The sequence below is a fragment of the Cervus elaphus genome, chromosome 15, assembly GCF_910594005.1.
Source record: "Cervus elaphus chromosome 15, mCerEla1.1, whole genome shotgun sequence".
Taxonomy (NCBI): domain Eukaryota; kingdom Metazoa; phylum Chordata; class Mammalia; order Artiodactyla; family Cervidae; genus Cervus; species Cervus elaphus.
This window is the reverse complement of record NC_057829.1, coordinates 28034412-28053089: the sequence shown is the minus strand read 5'-3', so window position 1 is coordinate 28053089 and position 18678 is coordinate 28034412. Positions and strand designations below refer to the sequence as shown.

At 53.6% G+C, this 18678-nt stretch overlaps 1 protein-coding gene across 1 annotated transcript; it reads left to right on the top strand.

Moving 5' to 3' along the window:
• Window positions 1–245: 245 nt before the first annotated feature.
• Window positions 246–18317, top strand: DNAJB12 (DnaJ heat shock protein family (Hsp40) member B12). The gene is given in 10 exon segments (XM_043926759.1): window positions 246–455; window positions 7811–7991; window positions 9316–9461; window positions 11322–11507; window positions 11627–11706; window positions 12771–12880; window positions 14560–14732; window positions 15280–15349; window positions 15351–15431; window positions 16494–18317. Coding segments are annotated over 10 exon segments (1167 nt in total). The 5' UTR covers window positions 246–322; the 3' UTR covers window positions 16501–18317.
• The last annotated feature ends 361 nt before the right edge of the window (window positions 18318–18678 follow it).

Genomic DNA, 18678 nt, shown 5'->3' with positions numbered 1-18678 from the left:
CAGGTACCCAAATATCTGTCGAATGACTAAATAAGCAACCTTCGTCTCAAACGCACAGAGTTACTACTTGCGAACATAGAAAACTTTAAGACCTCGGAATATGCCCTCTTGGAACGTGGACTTACATCATTAGGGCCTCTTAGACGTCCCCCTCTTAGAAGACATACGGTATCGCTTCCGCCCTCGCTTAAACCTCAGGGAAGGAGGGGCGGAGGGTTTATGTCATCACCCTGCGACCGCCTGCTCCTAGACGCGCCGGCTGCTGGCGCAGCCCTTCGCTCGCCCGGCCTCCCCCTCCCTGGTTCCGCGCTCTGGTTCCGCCATGGAATCCAACAAGGATGAAGCCGAGCGCTGTATTAGCATCGCCCTTAAGGCCATCCAGAGCAACCAGCCGGACCGAGCGCTCCGCTTCCTGGAGAAAGCGCAGCGGCTGTACCCGACGCCGCGAGTTCGCGGTGAGTGTAAGATGCCAGAGACACTGAGGGGACATTAGAACTGATGGGGGGAATACGGGAACGGACCGACGGGAGCTGTTGGAGGAGGGGGAGGGGTGGCGAGGCGCGGCTACGCCTGCGCACTGAGACGCGCGGTGGCCTTCGGGAGGTGTAGTCTTTGGCTCCCACCCCTCTCCGGGATACTGGACTCTTGGTGACAGGGGCAACAGTGACTTTAGCTTTCCAGGTGCTTGCGGAATCCTCTAAGATTTGGAGTTCCCAAGAATGAGAGGTTCTGACAGATGGGGCGAAAGGAACTTATATGGAAGCGAAATCGAACTACTTTTCCCAAGGGGCCATTCGGTGGCCCAGGGCCAGTTGCCGGCCTGGGAAATATTATAGTTTAGGAAAATAAACATAACTCCTCTGAAGGAAGAAATAAGTTCTAGAGAAAGAAAGAGCACTTCTGACCTTCGGACGGCCTGAAAAGTCATCTCCGTATGTTTACTCCCTGGCACGTCTCCGGGCTAGGGTCAAGGACCACCCTCACCAGACTAGAGCCTGCCTTTTTCCCATTCCACACACCCGCTCACTCCCTCCTGGAGCCTCTTCTCCCGCTTGCGAGCTTCAGAGCGATGGCCTCAAGCACTCCCACCTACCCTCGCCCCGAAGAGTCCGTCAGTGGCCGGCCATATGAGCGTCAGGACAGCACCAGGCTGCTAAGCAGCCCTGGACTGTTTCCAAACCAGAGAGGGAACAGTGAGGTTGTCTGTACTACTCACTCTATCCAGGAAGCCTTTTTTTTTTTTTTTCTTTAACCTAAGTCTTCGGAGTTTTTCTTCACACACGCTGGAGGAGAGAAAGAGGTAGTTCATTAAAAATACAGAGTTTATACCTGCAATTGCCGCTAAGTAAACTGGCCGATAGCAGGTACTCAGAAGACGGAGTTTTCATCCTAACTGCTACCATGTGATCTTTCTGAGCTTGGGTTTCCTCAACTGGAAAATTGGAGGGCTGGCACAGATAATATGAATAACAATCATACCCATGAGGGCTTTTCACAGAGTTTAGACAGCTCTTTCAGTTTGTTTTCTCTCTTGAGCCTGCCCTATCAGGGAGGCAGAGCAGATCATTATCTTTGTTCTGTAGATAAGGAAATACCTCAGAGGCTAGGGACTTGTCCAAGATGACACAGCTAGAAATTGGAAAGTTCTGTGACTCTTTACATGTTCGCTAAAGGAATAAAATGAAACTGAACAGCAGCAGTTAGCTTTCTAACCCTTCATGCCCACATTATGAAATTGAGAAAGGGGAATCGTGGTGGAAGAGGCAGTCTAGAACGCCTAAGTTTTTCTCCCTCCTGACTCTGCAGGTTTGGCCTGTTTGCTTTAGAGAGAGTTTCAGTCTCTGTTTTCCACAGCTCCTGAGGTAACCTGCTCAAGGAACTTTTCTGTGAAATCACACTCTGTAAGACGGCCCTCTGTGTAAGGGGGCGTGAGGGCAGCTCCCAGACTGACTCCGGTACTTCTGGAGGTTCAGAAACAAGCAGCCAAGAATGGATGGTAACAGCATGCCTGCAGAACTCTTCTGTTACCAGGCCCCCCTGCTACACTTCAAGTGCTTGGATGGGTGTCCTTCCTGGAGCACAAGTACTGGAATTTGCTCAGGCAAGGAGTGACCTGCTGCATATTTGTCATATTCGTATTATTCTGGAAAGGGTATTTGCCTCTCAGCTCTCTGTAAACTTTACCTTGTGCCATTTGCAGGCACAAGGTAACAAGGATGTTACTGACAAGGATGTAGGGGTGATTTAGGCTTGAGATACGGAAACCTTGGTTAAAAAATACTAGGTAGTTGTCTACACTTGATGTGTAAAGTTTGAACTCATTCCACATACTCATTTAATGCAAAGACTTCTTTGTTTTTGCTTGCAAAATCTCTTCTTGGTGCTAAGTGGTTACAGAAGAATTGGTAAGATGTGATCATTCACCTTAAGGAGCTTACGTCTAGTGAAGGAGACAGTTACAGAAAAGATGATATTGCAAACTGTAAAACGAGAGCTGTGATTAAACAGAAATGAAGCCCAGTGTTAGATGCTGAGGACCTCTGGGTAGATGTGAAAAATTCAGTCCCTGCCCTTCACGAGGTGGAGGGGAATCTTGAGGGTAGGAGGCATGGAGAGTAAATTATAAGCAGTCTCATGACAGGGGTGTGAAACTAATGGTAGATCACAGTGAGGGAAGGCTTCGGGGAGTAGGATAAGAGGCCTTATTTGAACTGCACTTCAGAGGAGAGTAGGGGGCTTGAGAAGGGCTTGCTGGGGGAAAGATATGGAGGCTGGAAGTTGTAAGAGATGTGGGGGAAGAGACTGAGTGTAACGAGATATGGAGGCTTTGGAGGTGGTAATTTGAGTATGGAGGGGACTGTGGTTGAAAATAGGATGGGACCAGACTGGGGGAATCCTTTCCTGCCATACCAGGGTATTTCAGTTTATTGTGTAGTTAGTGGAAAAATGACTGAAGTTTTTGATAGCAGGTGGAAGATAGGGTACTGATCTTAAAACAACATATAGGGTTATTGAGTGGGAAGAGAGACTCAAGGCAGAAACCAGTTGGGAGACAATTGCATGGAGTGGGTTAGGAATTATGAGGGCTTAAGGTAAGGCAGCATGGATCAGAATAAATTCATTGGAGGAGAAGTGCTGAGGCTTCTGTAAGAAGGATGCTGAGGAAAAATGGGGACTCAGAATCCAACCCTATGTGATCAGGAAGAAACCAAGCTAAAGAACACGGGTGGGCAGAGATGGGCAGAGTGCAAGGTGCTGGTGGGATGTTCCAAATAAACTATCAGGTTGGAGCTCCGGAGAGAGCACCCGGTTCCAGCTGAGAGTCTGCCGTCATCAGTTGGATGGAGCTCCCTGGAGTCGTGCCTGGCTGAGGTCACTGTGGGAAGGTGTGAACGTGTAGCAGAGGTTACTGCAGACACAGACATTGCCACATCTGCCCTTAGCCAGTGGGCAGAGACAGAGGAAGCAAAAGGTGAGATGGAGCAGCAGCTGAAGAGGCAGTCCCAGGAGGGAGCAGCGGCCAGGCAGCCGCGGAGCCCTGTGTCAAGGAGGTGGTGAGCAGCACTGGCAGTTGCTGCAGAGGCCACGTGAGGAAAGGGCAAGTCAAGAAATGAAAGGCAGAGAATCAAGAGCATCGGACGAGGACTGGTCCTGGAGACGTGGAAGGACAGACAGGGAAAGGTTAGGAGTGAGAGGAGGCTCAGAGAAATCTTGAAGGATCCAAGAGGACTTGAAACTCTGCTGCAGGAGGTGGGATGGGGAGGCACCGGGGGCTGGACTGATGTACTCTGGAGCAGGGGTGGGGCCCTGAGGTGAGAAGTCACAGGGCAGGGGGAATGGAGCCAGTCGGTCCCTTTCTGAGAGCTTCTATCCAGTCCTGCAGCCTGGTAAGCAGTGGCTTTGCCTCAGGCTTAGCGACAGTGGTGGAAGGCACTGCGTTTTCCTGGGAGCTGTTAAGAACATCTACAGGCCTGTGTTTTTCCAGCATCCTGAGTGAAGGTTAGCCATGGAGGACAGCTCGGCTGCCTCAGGTTCTGTGAAGCACCTGGCACAGAGACTGACGAGGTTCAAAATGAATAGCTGGTAATGTGATGATCTGGGCTCATGAACCAGCTTGCACCGGGAACAGGCCAGCCAGGGAGGTGAGAGGACCCAAGGTGGGGGGCTGGGAGGCTCCAGGGCTTCAGAAGGTAAAGTCTCAACACTCAGCAGGCTGTGGACTGAGTTGTAACCAAGAAATGTCAGGACATCCCAGACTCCAGGTCCACACAGAGGCTGCCCAAGGTTCTGTGTGGTGCTGACTCTGGGGTTCAGGCTCAGTCAGGGAGGCCAGCACACGGGAGAAGAGAGGACTGGCCACTGAGAGGGTTTGGCATTCAGGGTCTAGGAGTGAGGGATATTTTAGGACTGGCAAGGTCCAGAGTGTGGAGCTGTCTGTTCCAAGTTGGTCAGCCTTTATGTACCCCATTGGGCACTCAGTCCTTCCATTTATCTTGTTTTATTGAGTCTTCTTTACCCCCTGAACAATCCTGTGAGGGCAGGAACTGTGTCTTCACTGAGGAATTAGGTACCTTGACAAGACCACGTGGCTCATTAGCAAAGGATACAGACTGTGCAGCGCCACTCCCTGGCTCTTCATCTAATCTGGCCTCCATCTCCCGACTACTTTGAGCACTTGTAGGTACCTAGAGAGCCTGGAGGGGAAGTGTCCCAGGTGACACAGTGTTTGCTGGAGGTGGTGCTCAGTGCTTTGGAGGCATTCACTCATTTACTGTTTCAGCTGTCCTGAGGGAGATCCAGGTTTACATGGAGAAGCTAAGTTGACTTGTCCAAGGAAACACCACTGTCAAGTGGCAGGGCCAGGTTTGAAGCGGGCAGTCTGGGTCTGAGGAGGGTCTCCTCTAGTAGCTTTGTCTGTACAGATGGTCTCACCTCCACCTCAATGGCTCCTGCTGCCACCCCAGCTTTGGTCTCTTCCTCCAGTTTCCCTTCTTTCTAACTGTCTGCCAGCTTTTCTGAGAAGGGGCAGAGTTGGGATTTGAACCCAACTCTGTCTAACTCCATCGCCACATTAAGCTATTCTGTTGCTTACTCTTCTGTGACTTTGCTTCCCAGGCACTGTGCTGTGAGGGGTGTAACAGTGAGACAGCATGGGGCAGTCATATCCACGGACTGGCAGAGGGCTTGTCCCGGCCACAAGAGAGTCTTAATTGTTAACACCCAGAAATCTTTAATTGCCACCTCAAACAGCAGTCTTCTGTGTGACCCAGGGCACATTCATTCCCCTTTACTCTGTCTTTGTGCAGTGTAGGGAAATTAGAAGGGCTGATTCCACATAACTAAAAAATCTTCCAGAATGTTCCCTGAAAGGTACCAGAGAGAGCCGATCCCACTTCCTGGCTGATGCTCCTGTGTATCTACAGTAATTGAATGGCCAGTCATATTGTCCTGAGGGCATCAGCCTGGACCCCTGAGGTTTCCAGAAAAATGAAAATAAACAACCTCTTTAAAAGCCTTAGGAAACCAGCAGACCGACTCCTCTCTCAGTCCTGTCTTGATCAGCATCACTTTGTTGGTTTCTGCTTTTGCCATTTCCTTGGTACCTGGCGTAAAAGTGGAGCCTGGGATGGCTTGACATCTCATGATTGCAGCTGAGTCCAAAACCTACTGGGCGCTGATACTTTGCCTCCCCAAGATGTGGAGTGCCCTGCCCACCCCCGACCTTGGTCACCTCACCTCCCTGGCCAGCCAGCTCATCAGCCCCGGTCACAGTATTAGCAGCTCCTCATTTTGAACTTTTACTGTATGTCAGTGTCTGTGCCAGGTAGTTACACATCTCATTTTATCCTCATTTACTGTGTGGGGAGATCCCCTGCAGGAGGACATGCCATCCCACTCCACTATTCTTGCCTGGAAAATTCCATGGGCAGAGGAGTCTGGCGGTGGGGTCATGTGGTCAAAAGGGTTGGACGTGGCTGAGCGCACACACATGCGCACTGTGAGGAAACCGAAATTCAGAGAAATCTCACCAGTCCACCAGAGGTCGGGATGTTAGGCTGAACTGAGATTTGAAGCCTGGGTCTTTGGGAATGAACTTCTTTCTCAGCACAACATGGCTGGAAGGGGCTTCTCCTGCCAGGCTCATGTGGTCTGGGATGGCAGAGTAGTCAAGAGCATGGTTTCCGGAGCTGGACATCCTGGAACTCGAGTGCTGCCACTCACCTTGTGTCGCCACGGGCAAGGTGATCAAACACAGCTCCTCCCTTATAACAGGGATGACAGTGATGAGACCCAGCTCTGAAGCCACTGTCAAGATTAAATGGGCAAGGACTTCCCTGGTGGAGCAGTGGATGGGAATCTGCCTGCCAGTGCAGGGGACAGAGGTTCCATCCCTGGTCGAGGAAGATTCCACATGCTGCAGAGCAGCTAAGCCCGCGCACCACAACTGCTGAGCCCACGCTCTAGAGCCGGCGGGCCACAGCTAGTGAGCCCCTGTGCTGCAGCTACTGAAGCCTGTGTGTCTAGAGCCTGTGCTCTGCAACAAGAGAAGCCCCTGCAATGAGAAGCCCCCGCACCACAACTAGAGAGTAGCCCCCGCTTTCTGCAACTGGAGAAAGCCTGAGTGCAGCAACGAAGACCCAGCGCAACCAAAAAATAAATAATTAATTTTTAAAAAAAAGATTAAATGAGCGAATACACACAGAGCACCATGTCCGGGCCTGCTGACTCATGGCGAGTGCTCACCACTGTGGCTTCTCTCCGAGCACCCTCTTGGGCTTTGGTGCAGGAGCCCCTCCACCCCCTCATGCAGGGCCAGCCCACCTGTCAGCCTCTGTGTTTGTATTTCCCAGCTGCTGACTCGGTGAGAACATGTGAGTTTTCTACAAGTAGCGCAGCAGGGGCTCAGGATACAGTGGTCCACTTGAGCCCCAGTGCTCTGCTCCCTGGAGCCCAGCTCTGGGCCTCCTCCAGGCCCACATGCATCGTAGTGCCTGGAGCCCAGCAAACACCTGGCACATTTGAAGGAAGCTGGGGACCAGCCAGGCTGCATTGCTGCCCCTCCTCTGCACGGAGGTGTCCTGGGTCCCTGCAGTGGCCCAGATGCCTGGATTCCCAGGGTGCTGTGCCCCAGGCATGACTCATGGGCTCAGAGCTGGCTCTGGGCCTGTAATGAGTGGGCACAGGGGACTCCTTTCAGAGATATGGGCCTTTCCTCATTGAATCAAAAGGCACCAAGGACTTGGGTTTGGATATCTGTGACCCTCTCTGAGCATGACCGCTAATGCCCTGTATAGACTGTGAACACTGAAGCAGGACATTGGACGTGGCCAGCCATTTGAAAAAGGTAAACAGTAGCAAGCGTGAGCACAGCAGATGTTTGTCCTGAGTCCCACACCGCCCCTGCCCCCTGGGGCAGAATCACTGCTCCCTTTCCTCTCCACAGCTGAGCGGGAGGAGGCCTTCCTCCCAGTTCCTGCTGACTCTGATGGTCCTACTAAGTGCAGCCCCCTTACAGAGCACTTTGCCCATCTTGGCACTCAACAGAGGGTGGCTATTACACACTTTACTTAGGGATTTTAAAAACCTAAAAGATTAATAGTTTATTTTTGTGCTGGGTTTACCCTCAGAACTGTGACTCCTAAGCAAGCGATTATCCCCTTAGTCCCTCAGGCCCAGGTCAGGAAAGGAGCAAGCTATGTTGGGAAGAAGAGTGGGTGGGGTGCAGGGGTCCCGGGATTTCCCAGGGCCGGGCAGGCCCTCAGCCATTGCTGGAGCAGGAGCCCTGAACAGTTGTCCTGCTTTTGCACAGCCCTGATCGAGTCCCTCAACCAGAAACCACAGCCTGCCAGCGACCAACCCCAAGCCACAGAGGCAACTCACGCGACCCATAGGAAAGCAGCTGGGGCCAATGCCCCCTCAGCCAACGGTGAGGCCGGAGGAGGAGAGAGCACCAAAGGCTACACCGCAGAGCAAGTAGCAGCCGTGAAAAGGTAGCGGACTGGGCGGGCGGGAAGAGCCAGAGCCTGGGGGGTTGGGATGTTTTCACATCTAGAGAAGGCTTCCTGCCGCCCGTCATCCACCTCACCTGGGAGGACCTTGAGGCTGGAGGATGGTCAGGAGCCAAGCTCACAAGGCCCTCTCCCATTTCCCATGAGGCCCTGGAGTCTAGTGTGGGCCTTGGGGCCCTGCTACCCGCTGCTGCCCCGGCAGCCCACAGCAAAAGCTGGAAACCGCTGATGCTGCTGGCCTCCTCTGCCACAGGCCAGCAGATCCTGGGCCTTTTTACACAGCCCCGTTTGTCAGAGATGAGGCCTGGTCTCCCCTCCAGATACTCCCCCAACCCACACTCCTGCCCCCAACAAAGACCCTTTCAGATCAGAGCCTGTGTGGGGTAGGGTGGAAACAGGAGGAGTTATCCCTCCAAGGCTTGGGCAGGCTCAGCGCGGAGCAGCTCACACCAGGCCGAGACAACCCAGCCACGGCTGCTCAGGATTAGATGCTCCCGCTCGCATTTCTCCGGAGGCCTCCCACCAGCTAGCCTTGGGAGTGCCTCTGCGGTCCCTGGCTGCTAGTGAAGATGTCAAGCTTCAGGCCTGTGTGTGACCCAGTGTGATGATAGTTTCCCATAAAAGTATTTGCCGAATTTACACCTTTCTGACCAGACAAGACCATGGGTTGTAGGCAGTAGAAGCTGGTGATGGGAATTTTCCTGGTTATCCAGTGGCTCAGACTCCATGCTCCCAATACTGGGGCCCAGGTTCGACCCCTGATCAGAGAACTAGATCTGACACACCACAACTAAGAGGTCAAATGGTGCAACTAAGACCCGGCACAGCCAAATAAAAATAAGTATTAAAAAGAAAGAAAGAAACCAACTGTGGGCCAAGAGTCAGGGAGTCTCCAGGGACCCCAGGAGTTAAAACTCAGTGGGAGAGAAACAGCGTCTCTTCAGGGCCCTGTGATGGGTGAACAGACACCTGCCACATCCGGCCTGTTTATCCCTCAGACTCAGACTGCCAGGAGGGTAGAGCTGCCGAACCCGGGGCACACCTGCCCTTGGGCAGAGGCCCCTGACGAACAGTCCTTCCTAGGTGCCTGCAGCAAGGGTGCTGTTGTTAGCTCAGGGAAATGGTTCCTGGCCCGGCAGAAACAGCATTAAATCCTAAATATATTATTGCTGTCTCCGCTGGGCCTGTCCTGGTCCCCCAGCCTGCTCAGAGCTGGGCACCCACACTGCTCTTTCATCAGCCACCTCCCTTCCCAGCCTGGGCCCACGAGAGCTCCCTCACCAAGTTCTACTCCCTCCTCCTCCAGGGTCAAGCAGTGTAAAGATTACTACGAGATCCTGGGGGTGAGCAGAGGGGCCTCAGATGAGGACCTGAAGAAGGCCTACCGCAAACTAGCCCTCAAATTCCACCCCGACAAGAACCATGCGCCTGGCGCCACTGAAGCTTTCAAAGGTAAGCTGACCCAGGTTTCCTAGTGTTTGGCTGTTCTGATCTCCTATCCTGGGGAGGGGAGGAGCAGCTTTTCCTGGAAGCTGCCTTGGACCCAAGTCCTTCTAGCTCAGGAGCTGCTTTTGGGAAGAAGGCCCTATAGTCACCTCCACCCCGCAATCTGTCGGAGTGCAGATGGTACCACTCCTCTCTCTCCTTCCCCCTCCCTCCACGGAGTTACAGCAGGGGAGCTGAGAACCAGTGCCTTTGCCAAGGTCACATGCTGATTGAGGGGCTGAAGGAGGCCTCCTGTGTCAGTTCCGCATCCTGGGATCTTGAAAATAGTTTCCCTGTTCTGAGAAGCTGAGTGGCCTGGATCAGAGCTTGGTGGCCTCCTCAGACCAGCAGCCGCGGCCAACCCTCCCCAGTCTCTCTACACACACACACCCCCACACACATACCACACACGACCTCTCGCCTCCAGTGGGGGACATAGCAGTCTCTCTGGACTCAGGGCCTGTTATTTCTGGGGAGGGGGCCTCAGTTCTGGCTGAAAACCTAAGCTGCCCTTTAATCGTTTATATTTTCACTGAACACATCAGGCACACTTGCTGGCTGTGTCCCAGCGCTGAGTGGCTGGTCCTGCAGTTCCCCAGACATCCCTTCTCTCCTCTCACACCTGCCTGTCCTCCACGGGACCTTCATGGTCTTAGGCTCACCTCCCTCTGGGGTGTGGTGACTGGCCCCCTCCCCGGGGCCAGGCAGGGTGCTGTGCTGTACCGGGGCTATGACCATCACCAGGTGGGGAGCCTGCGCAGAACAGACCCCCAAGATCCCGTGTGCCTCTCTTGGGGCTGCCCCAGGTGCTCCGTTCCAGCCTGCTCGGGGTTGGTTCCCAGTGGGGCAGTCTGCAGGCATCTCCCCCCGCTGCCTGTCCACCAACCTCAGGGGCAGAAGGAGAAAGGAATGAGGAGGCAAGGCAGCTGGGGTTCCTGTTTCTTCAGCCCTGGCCTCGGGGCCCTGTCACGGTGGGAGGAGGAGAGGCATTCTCACTCTCTAGGGGTTGCACGTTCTGAAGCAGATGCAGCTTTGACCTGCTGCCTTGAGGGTGTGGGCCGCTGGAGGACAAGAGACTGAGGAGGACTCAGAGCTGGGGCCTTCCAGGCACAGGCTTCCCCACCCCTGGGAGCTCTAATGGGGGCCAGGTGGAGGGACCACAGCTGGGACCCAGACCCCAGGGAAGAGAAGGCTTGCCCAGGCCACACCACCAGCAGTGGAGTCTCAACTAGAGCCTGGGGACCCGGCCCCTCCTGGCAGTTCCTGCTGCTCTCCGATTTACAATAGCACATCATGTGTTTGTTCAGCCTTCTTGTTGTGCTGTGACTTGAAGATTACATACCCTCCAGAAAGGATGCCCCATCCCACCAGACACCCCAGGAGAAAGGAATGAGGAGGAGGTATTTTGGTGGTTTTCATAAAGTCAGAGAGCAGACCTGAAGCAAGACTCACCTGGGTTTGATTCCTGGCTCTGCAGCATCAGACCTGTGTGAGCTTACACTTAACCTCCCTGAGCCTCCGTTTTCTCATTGGTAAAATGGAGATGAGCTCTTAGGGGTCAGTAGGGTAAGGCCCATAAAGGACCTGATCAATAGAAAAAATTGGACCATCATCATGCAGTGGAGAGTGAGGACTGAGTGTTAATCCTCCGCCCATTGCAGACTGCCCCGATTCATTCAGAGGTGTTCCAGCATCCATCCTCCCGCCCCGCCCTCTGCACCTTAGAGCACCACTTGAACACCTGAAGGAAGTGGGCGCTTGGCCACCATGGGCCCGCACCCCCAGCACCCTCGGACCTCACCTTTCTGCCTCCTTTCTTGCTCCTAGCCATCGGCACAGCGTATGCGGTACTTAGCAACCCAGAGAAGAGGAAGCAGTATGACCAGTTCGGTGATGACAAGGGCCAGGCAGCCCGGCACGGCCACGGGCATGGGGACTTCCACCGCGGCTTTGAGGCCGACATCTCCCCTGAAGACCTCTTCAACATGTTTTTTGGTGGTGGCTTCCCATCTAGTAAGTTTCCCTGCTCTCCCCCACGTCCAGGCCTCCCTCGTGGTGATGGTGGGAGATGGGATGCCAGCCTCTCCCCTTCCCAGCAGCCCCACTCCTGACTCAGTCCCTCTGACCCCCAGGTAACGTCCACGTCTACAGCAATGGCCGCATGCGCTACACGTACCATCAAAGGCAGGACCGCAGGGAGAACCAGGGTGATGTGAGTGAGGAGGGGGTGGGTATGGGGAGGGTGCCTAGTCCCACCCAAGCGGGTGAGGCCTGGATTGGGGAGTACCTTGCTATCCTGCGACAGCAGTACCCCCCCAACTCAGCCGGGAAGCTAACTCGGTCCCCCAGTTGCCATTCCACTAAAGGACACCAGAGGGCGCCACACTCCACAGCACCCACAGCGGGAGTTGGGCGTGATGGCCTCTGCTGGGAAATGGAATGCAGAAACCTCCCTGCTTCCAGGCAGGTTCCAGTGTTAATGGCCTTCGTGAGGTCTATATGTTCTTAAGGTCAGAATGACGTTTTCCAAGCAATGGAAGGTTAAACTTCACAAGAGAATTGTAAAGGATGACAACATAGGGTTGGGTCTTCTTTCTTCTCTTCAGTATTCTTTAATAATGTATACAAGAGCTGTAACAAGACAATGCATCAAACATCCTTTGAGTGCCACAGATTATAAGAACAGGTGGCTGACTGAAATTAAAGCAGTTAGCTAAGATTAAAATACTGTGGACAGTTGCAGAATATTTAAAATTATACCAAGCAGAGAGTTCTCTTTTGCTCTGATAATGTGGCCTTCTGCTTTTGTTTATTCATTTTTTAAACTTTTATTTTGTGTGTATTTAACATACAGAAGTTTTTTAAAATTGAAAATTACCACAAACTGAACAAATTTATTTTATAATTTCTCAACTGGCAATTTTTAAATTGGTAATAGGGTTCAGAATTCAGAAAGGTATATATAGTGTAAATCTCCTTCAAGGCCTGCCTCCCATTCTTCTGAAGGCAGACACTTTCGCTTTTTTTTTTTTTTTTCTTGTATTCTCTCACAAGTAAATACGTATACCCACCTCCCACCCCAGCATTTAGCCCCAGTTGCAGCTTTGTTTTTATTTGGGGAAACTGGCAGCTAGAGAAGTTTCTGTATTAGGGGGACCCATGGGAGGGAATGGGAGAGAGAGACCTCGTGGTCTGTCTGTAGACTCCCACCACCTGGGCTGCACTGTGGCATTGCCACCAGCGTCAGCCTGGGTGACCGTTGGCTCTTCCCTCTAGGGCGGGCTGGGGGTGTTTGTCCAGCTGATGCCCATCCTCATCCTGATCCTCGTATCAGCTCTCAGCCAGCTCATGGTGTCCAGTCCACCCTACAGTCTGAGCCTCAGACCGTGAGTACCCGCCGCTGGGGTGAGTCCCGGGTAGTGGGTGCACGGTGGGGTGGGGCGGGAGCTTTGGAGCCTCAGCCCCCACCAGGGGCCTTCCTTCCCATCCTCTTCCAGCAGGTTCCTGATCAAATTGCAGAAGCTGCTTAGAATCAAGAAAATAGACCTTGTTAAGCTGAGGTTCTTGATTTTTTTAGGATCATAGTCCCCTAAGAAAACACAGTGAAGCCTGCAGCTCTTTTCCCTAGAACACTGTGCATGCACACTGTTTTGCATATGGTTTCACGACACTCCCCATCTTATCTGCTGGCCTTGAAATAGGAACCTCTGTTCTTCCGTTCTGCTTGAGAGCCCTGAGACCATGAGAAGAACAGAGGCTCTAGAGTCAGAGCAAAGGTTGCTTTGAATCCCAGCTCCTCTACTAACTAAGCAGCTCTGTGACCTTGTACTAGTTATGTAACTTCTCTGAGCCTTTGCTTCCTCACCTACAAAATGGGAATACCTGCTTGTGATAATTAAATGAGTAATACACATAAAATGCCAGGCTCATTAGAAATGCTTGCTAACATTTGTCAAATGAATATACGGTCTCACACTGATAGTGAACTTGGGCAACTTATTTGCCCTTTGAAGGCATCAGCTCCCCTCATTTATTTCTAGCACCTGACCTGATATAGAGCGACTGCTTGGCTTCTATGGCCGGGAGCCCAGTGACCCCACCTAGCGGCCAGCCTCAGCCTGGGAGCCTGGCAGGATCCCTCTGAGCCAGCAGGGGGCAGAGTCGGTCCACTGGACCCACACCAGCCAGCACAAGCACTCTGTGGCCTGATGCCAGCCTTTTTCTCTGTAGCTAGAGAGCTGAGAGGCAGGAATGGGCAGACAGAAGCTGTCCTCACCAGAGCACTAACTTCTATCAGCATGTTGAGGCTCTTCCCTCAGCCTGCATGCATGTGTGCTAAGTCAATTCAGTCATGTCTGACTCTGCAATCCCATGGACTACAGCCTGCCAGGCCCCTCTCACCGTGGGATTCTCCATGGGCAAGAATACTGGAGTGGGTTGCCATTTCCTTCTCCAGGGGATCTTTCCAACCCAAGGATTAAACCTGCATCTCTTATGTCTCCTGCATTGGCAGGCAGATTCTTTACCACTAGGGCCCCCTGGGAAGCCCTGAGCCTGCAGAGCCTACAGTTAGAGCTAGAAGATTCCAAGAGGTGGAAGGATACAGCTCCTTAGAATCCTTCCTGTCATGTTGTTCCTAAGCCTGTTCACTCTGGACTGGGAGCCCCTGGATAGGAGGGCAGGCCCTCAGCAAGGATTGGCTTAGGGGATGAACAAGGGAATGGAAACACAGGGAGGTCAGGTCACGCAGCTCATCACAGGTGGGACCTGCACTCACCCTGGGTTCCCTGCTTCCCTGATCAGGCCCTCCCAGAGAGGGGCTGCTCCCCAGAGGCCCCAGGCAGCAGTGTGGTAAGCAGAGAGCCAGAGGCACACCTTGCTGTGGTCTGGACCACTCATATAGGAGGGAGCCTGTTTCTTTTCTCCAGAGCAGCATGGAGTTCCTGCTCTAGCCCCTACTCCTGTGGGCTGTGCGGCACCTTATGTTGGGGGCCCCAGTCATCCCTGGCGCTACCTTGGGTCTGTGGACCCATGCCCACTTTGCGCTTGGTCTGTTTCTGGCCAGGTCGGTGGGCCACGTCCACAAGCGAGTCACTGACCACCTGAACGTCGTCTACTATGTGGCAGACACGTTCTCTGAGGAGTACACAGGCTCCAGCCTCAAAATGGTTGAACGGAATGTGGAAGATGATTATATTGCCAATCTTCGAAACAACTGTTGGAAGGAGAAGCAGCAAAGTAAGTTTGTGTGTGTTTATGTGGGGGCGGAGGAGGGGGTGGTGTGTGCACAAAGCTTGAGAGCTTGGAAGAAGAAGGCACTGTTCCCCCAGCGATCTGTGGGCCCAGCACCTGGCACTGCTCTACGCCAGCCATGGCCCAGCCAAAAGCCAGCTACCACCCCTGTGTTTCCCCGGGGCTAGGAGCCAGGGGCCACCTGGAGATTTCTTCCAGCTTCCCGTAAATCACTGCAATCAGCCTGTTGTTTGGCTGCCATAGGTAACTGTGTAGAGAGAAATTGGGGCAAATCTGGCCACTCGCTGATTGGATATCTGGATCTATCTATGGGGCCCTGGGGCAGTCTGACCAGGATGGCAGGTTCTCACCTTGGCTGGCCTCACCTGTGTTCTATCAAAAGGTGCCTCTATCCTGCTCCCCAGCGGGGGTCTACCCTAAAGGGATTCTGCCCAGTCCCTGGGCCCGTAACTGCTCTTCCCCTCCTGCGCAGACCACGCTGACATCGTAGCAGCCTTAGAAGCACGCCCTAACTTGCCCTATTGCTTTGCAGAGGAAGGCTTGCTGTATCGGGCCCGCTACTTTGGTGACACAGACATGTACAACAAAGCACAGAAGATGGGAACCCCAAGCTGTAACCGACTGTCAGAGGTGCAGGCCTCCCTGCATGGATAGTCCTGGGCCAGCCGTGCCACCGAGGTCCAAGTATGAGCCAGGGCCTCCTCTGCCTGGCAACTCCTGGCAGCTCTGGTCTTGGTCATGAGGCAGAGGAGGGTATGAGGAGGGAGGGAGGGAGCCCAGTGATCGCGCAGCACAGTTTCCCTGTCCTCAGCCTGACCCCCAGCCTGCAGAGCTGGGAGTGTTCTGGGGTGAGTGGGGAAACTAAAGTCTGTCTCAGCCCTCCAGGGTGCCTCTATGGCACCCCACCCTGCCCCCTGGCTCCAGAACTGAGGGGTGCCCAGGGCTGCTCCTCATGCTCGCTTGGTCTACCCCAGCCCTGTGGTCCCCCTTGGCCCTTTCCCAAGTGTTACAGACTCTTATCTGTGCCCTGGGATCTAGGCCACCTGGTATTACTGGGCAGTCAGTAGACCCCCCCCACTTCCCCGGCAGACACCAGGATGAACCATGTGCGAATGGGTGAGCCGACAGCCCTTCCTCTTCCCCTGTCCTTCCAGGCAGGAAGAAATGTGGTGTGCATGGGAGGGAACCCGTGTGCAGGGGAGGGAGCCGACAGGCTGGGAGCAGGAGAGGCCCTGCCCCCAGGCTGGTCCTAGTCTGGTTGGATCAGAAGCACTCTGAGCAGCTGTACACCTGGCAGCCGCAGGCATCTGACTGCCCGGGCACCTCACCTGTGGTCTGAGGAAGGGAACAAAAGGTCACAAGTTCAGGGTCCGAGGAGCAGAGAGCCCTCCACACAGAGGAATGGGAGAAAACAATGAAAGGTGGTGGTAGCAGGCTCCACCCCCCCCACCTTTACCCCCTCTAAGCAGGCGCTGTTCCCAGCATTTGCCAGAGGGGACAGCTTGGACCAGGCCCAGAGGAGTGTGGGCAGAGCTGGTAAAGGTTCTTTTTCGTGTTGGTGCTCTGCCCACCGCCTCTTCTGCCTGCGTCCCCTCAGCTGCAGACTCTGCTCTGAGGCCATTTGCTGGTGCCTCTGGGAGAGAGGAACAGACTGCAGGGCCCAAGACTTGGCTTGTCGGTGGGGGCTAAGCTCCAGGCTCCGGGACACGTAACTGCCAGGCTAACTGTTACCACTCTCCTCCCCAGACTATGAAATCCCTGGAGAATGTTTGGTGACATGCACTGAGCCAAGGTGACGGACTGTACACTTAAGGAAAGACAAAAAAAGAAAAAAAAAATTAAAGTGGAATTGGAGGCCGAACGCTGCACAACTGCCCTCTCTCTCACCCAGTAAATGCAGAAATCTCTTAGGACAGACAGGAAAACCTGCCACAGGGCTGCTTCCCTTCCTCCCAGGGCTGGCAAAGGCTCGGGCTCCACATCAGCTCTCTCCTAGGATACAGAAACCATGGCAACGAAAGTAGAATGTAAAACTTGCAGCAAATGTCTGTGGGAAGGGCTGGGGGAGGGGGCACCCAACTTCCTTTCTTCCCCCCTCCCAGGAGCTACCACCAGTCACCTCAGTGGAAGCAATCAGAGGTGTTGGCCAAGGATAAAGAGGACGAGGAAAGAGAACTCTCCATAGAATGTAATTTATAGATGCGTGTATATGTATATATCTATTTATATGTAAATAACACATATAAAGATATATAGAGAGAGAGTCTACTTTTTGAAACTATGCAGGGATTTGGTTAGGTTGTTGAGTTGATTTCTTCCCTGATTTAGAAAACGAGGCCTGTTTGGGGAAGGAGCCTTGTCCTTCATAGCTGACAGCAGAAGGAAAGTTGGGTCACAGCTTCTAACGTTGCCCTCAAGCCCAGCCTGTTTTTGATGGCAGCAGTAATCATGATAGCATAAATCTGTAGAGAACTTGGAAGGCTGCCAACTTCATGATTAAACTGGAGGGGAGCAGGCCATGGGAAAAGAAGGTGCCCCTAGGGTCAGGTGCCAGGTCAGTGTTGCATCACGGTAGAAACCCCAGATGGCCTAGGGGGATGAGCCCACCCACCGTAAGTTTGGTCAGCTCAGGTGGGCACTTTGTCCTGGCGTCCGGGAGCCCCCCTGACCCCCCACCACCGAGAACAGCAGGATTGGAGAGGGGAATCAGGTTCAGCCTGACCACCTCCCCGCTTAGTCCCTCCGTGAGTTTTGCCTTATAGGTGCCCCCGGGCACAGCCCCATTGTTGCTACTGGTTTTCCCCAAGTCATGGACCAAGGACTCCAGAGGCTTTTCTTCCAAGAGTCAACCAGGTGGCACCCAGGACCTTGGGTCAGCAGCCGAATCCTGAAGAAAGTCCATGACCGTGGGCATCTCTGTCTCTACCCTCCAAGGACGTGACGCCACCTGGCCTTCTCTTGCACGTTGGACAAAGGATGAACCAGAAGGTTTTCTTCTCGTCACCTTCAAATGAGGATTTTTCTCAAAACAGCAGTTGCTGCCAGGGGAAGGGAGGGAGGTTTTATTTATTCCCACAGTTTATACTGGGCCTTTTGGAATTACCATTTTCCCCAAATTTTCCTCTCGTGGTGGGTGTGTCATTGAGCCTGCCATCCTCCGAAGCCTTACTACCCCAAACCAAGCTGCCAGCCAGGAGGGGGTCACCACCCTCCCAGAGCTTCTCTTGGCTCTTTTTTTAAAAGTCTCCCAACAAGTAGGATTCTTGCTGGGAAAGGAAGCTTGGTGAAGAAATGTCAAATATGGTTTTTAAACAAGGTCCTGCCCTGTGATGAAGCGGCCGCCCCAGCCCAGAGAGATGCTCAGAACTGGATGCGGATGAGAGCACCCTGCCCGCGGTGGCCCTGGTGCTCTGCCCCCACCACCCCAACCCTCTGGTCTTGGTAGATGTCCCTAGACGGGCTGAGCCATGTGCAATAAGAACATAGATCCTGACGGATCCCCTGAGAAGATGTATTTCTTGAATTAGAATTCTGAAATTGTATATCTATAAATATATGTTTATTATGTGATTGGTGGGTCTGTGTTGAGCAAGGGGGCCAAGCTTGGAGGGGAGAAGGGGGTACGAACACCTGTTGCCGCTGACACCGTCCTGCCCGGGCCACGAGGACTCTGGCGGCGAGTCGGAATGTCCCCTCGCCCCAGCTGACAGCCACTTCAGTCACAAGTGTTGTTCCAGGGCTGACTCCCATTGCGACAAAGGGTGAGCGGCTCAATTAGGCCAGGACCCGGGGGTCCCTGGCACTAATCCAGGGTGGGCAACCTGGGCCTCCCGTTGGCCCTACCCCGCCGATTCCATCAGGCCTGTGGTGAACACAGCAGATTCAGAACCTCCCTTCTCCCCAGCCTGGAGCTCCAGCCCACCCTGGATCC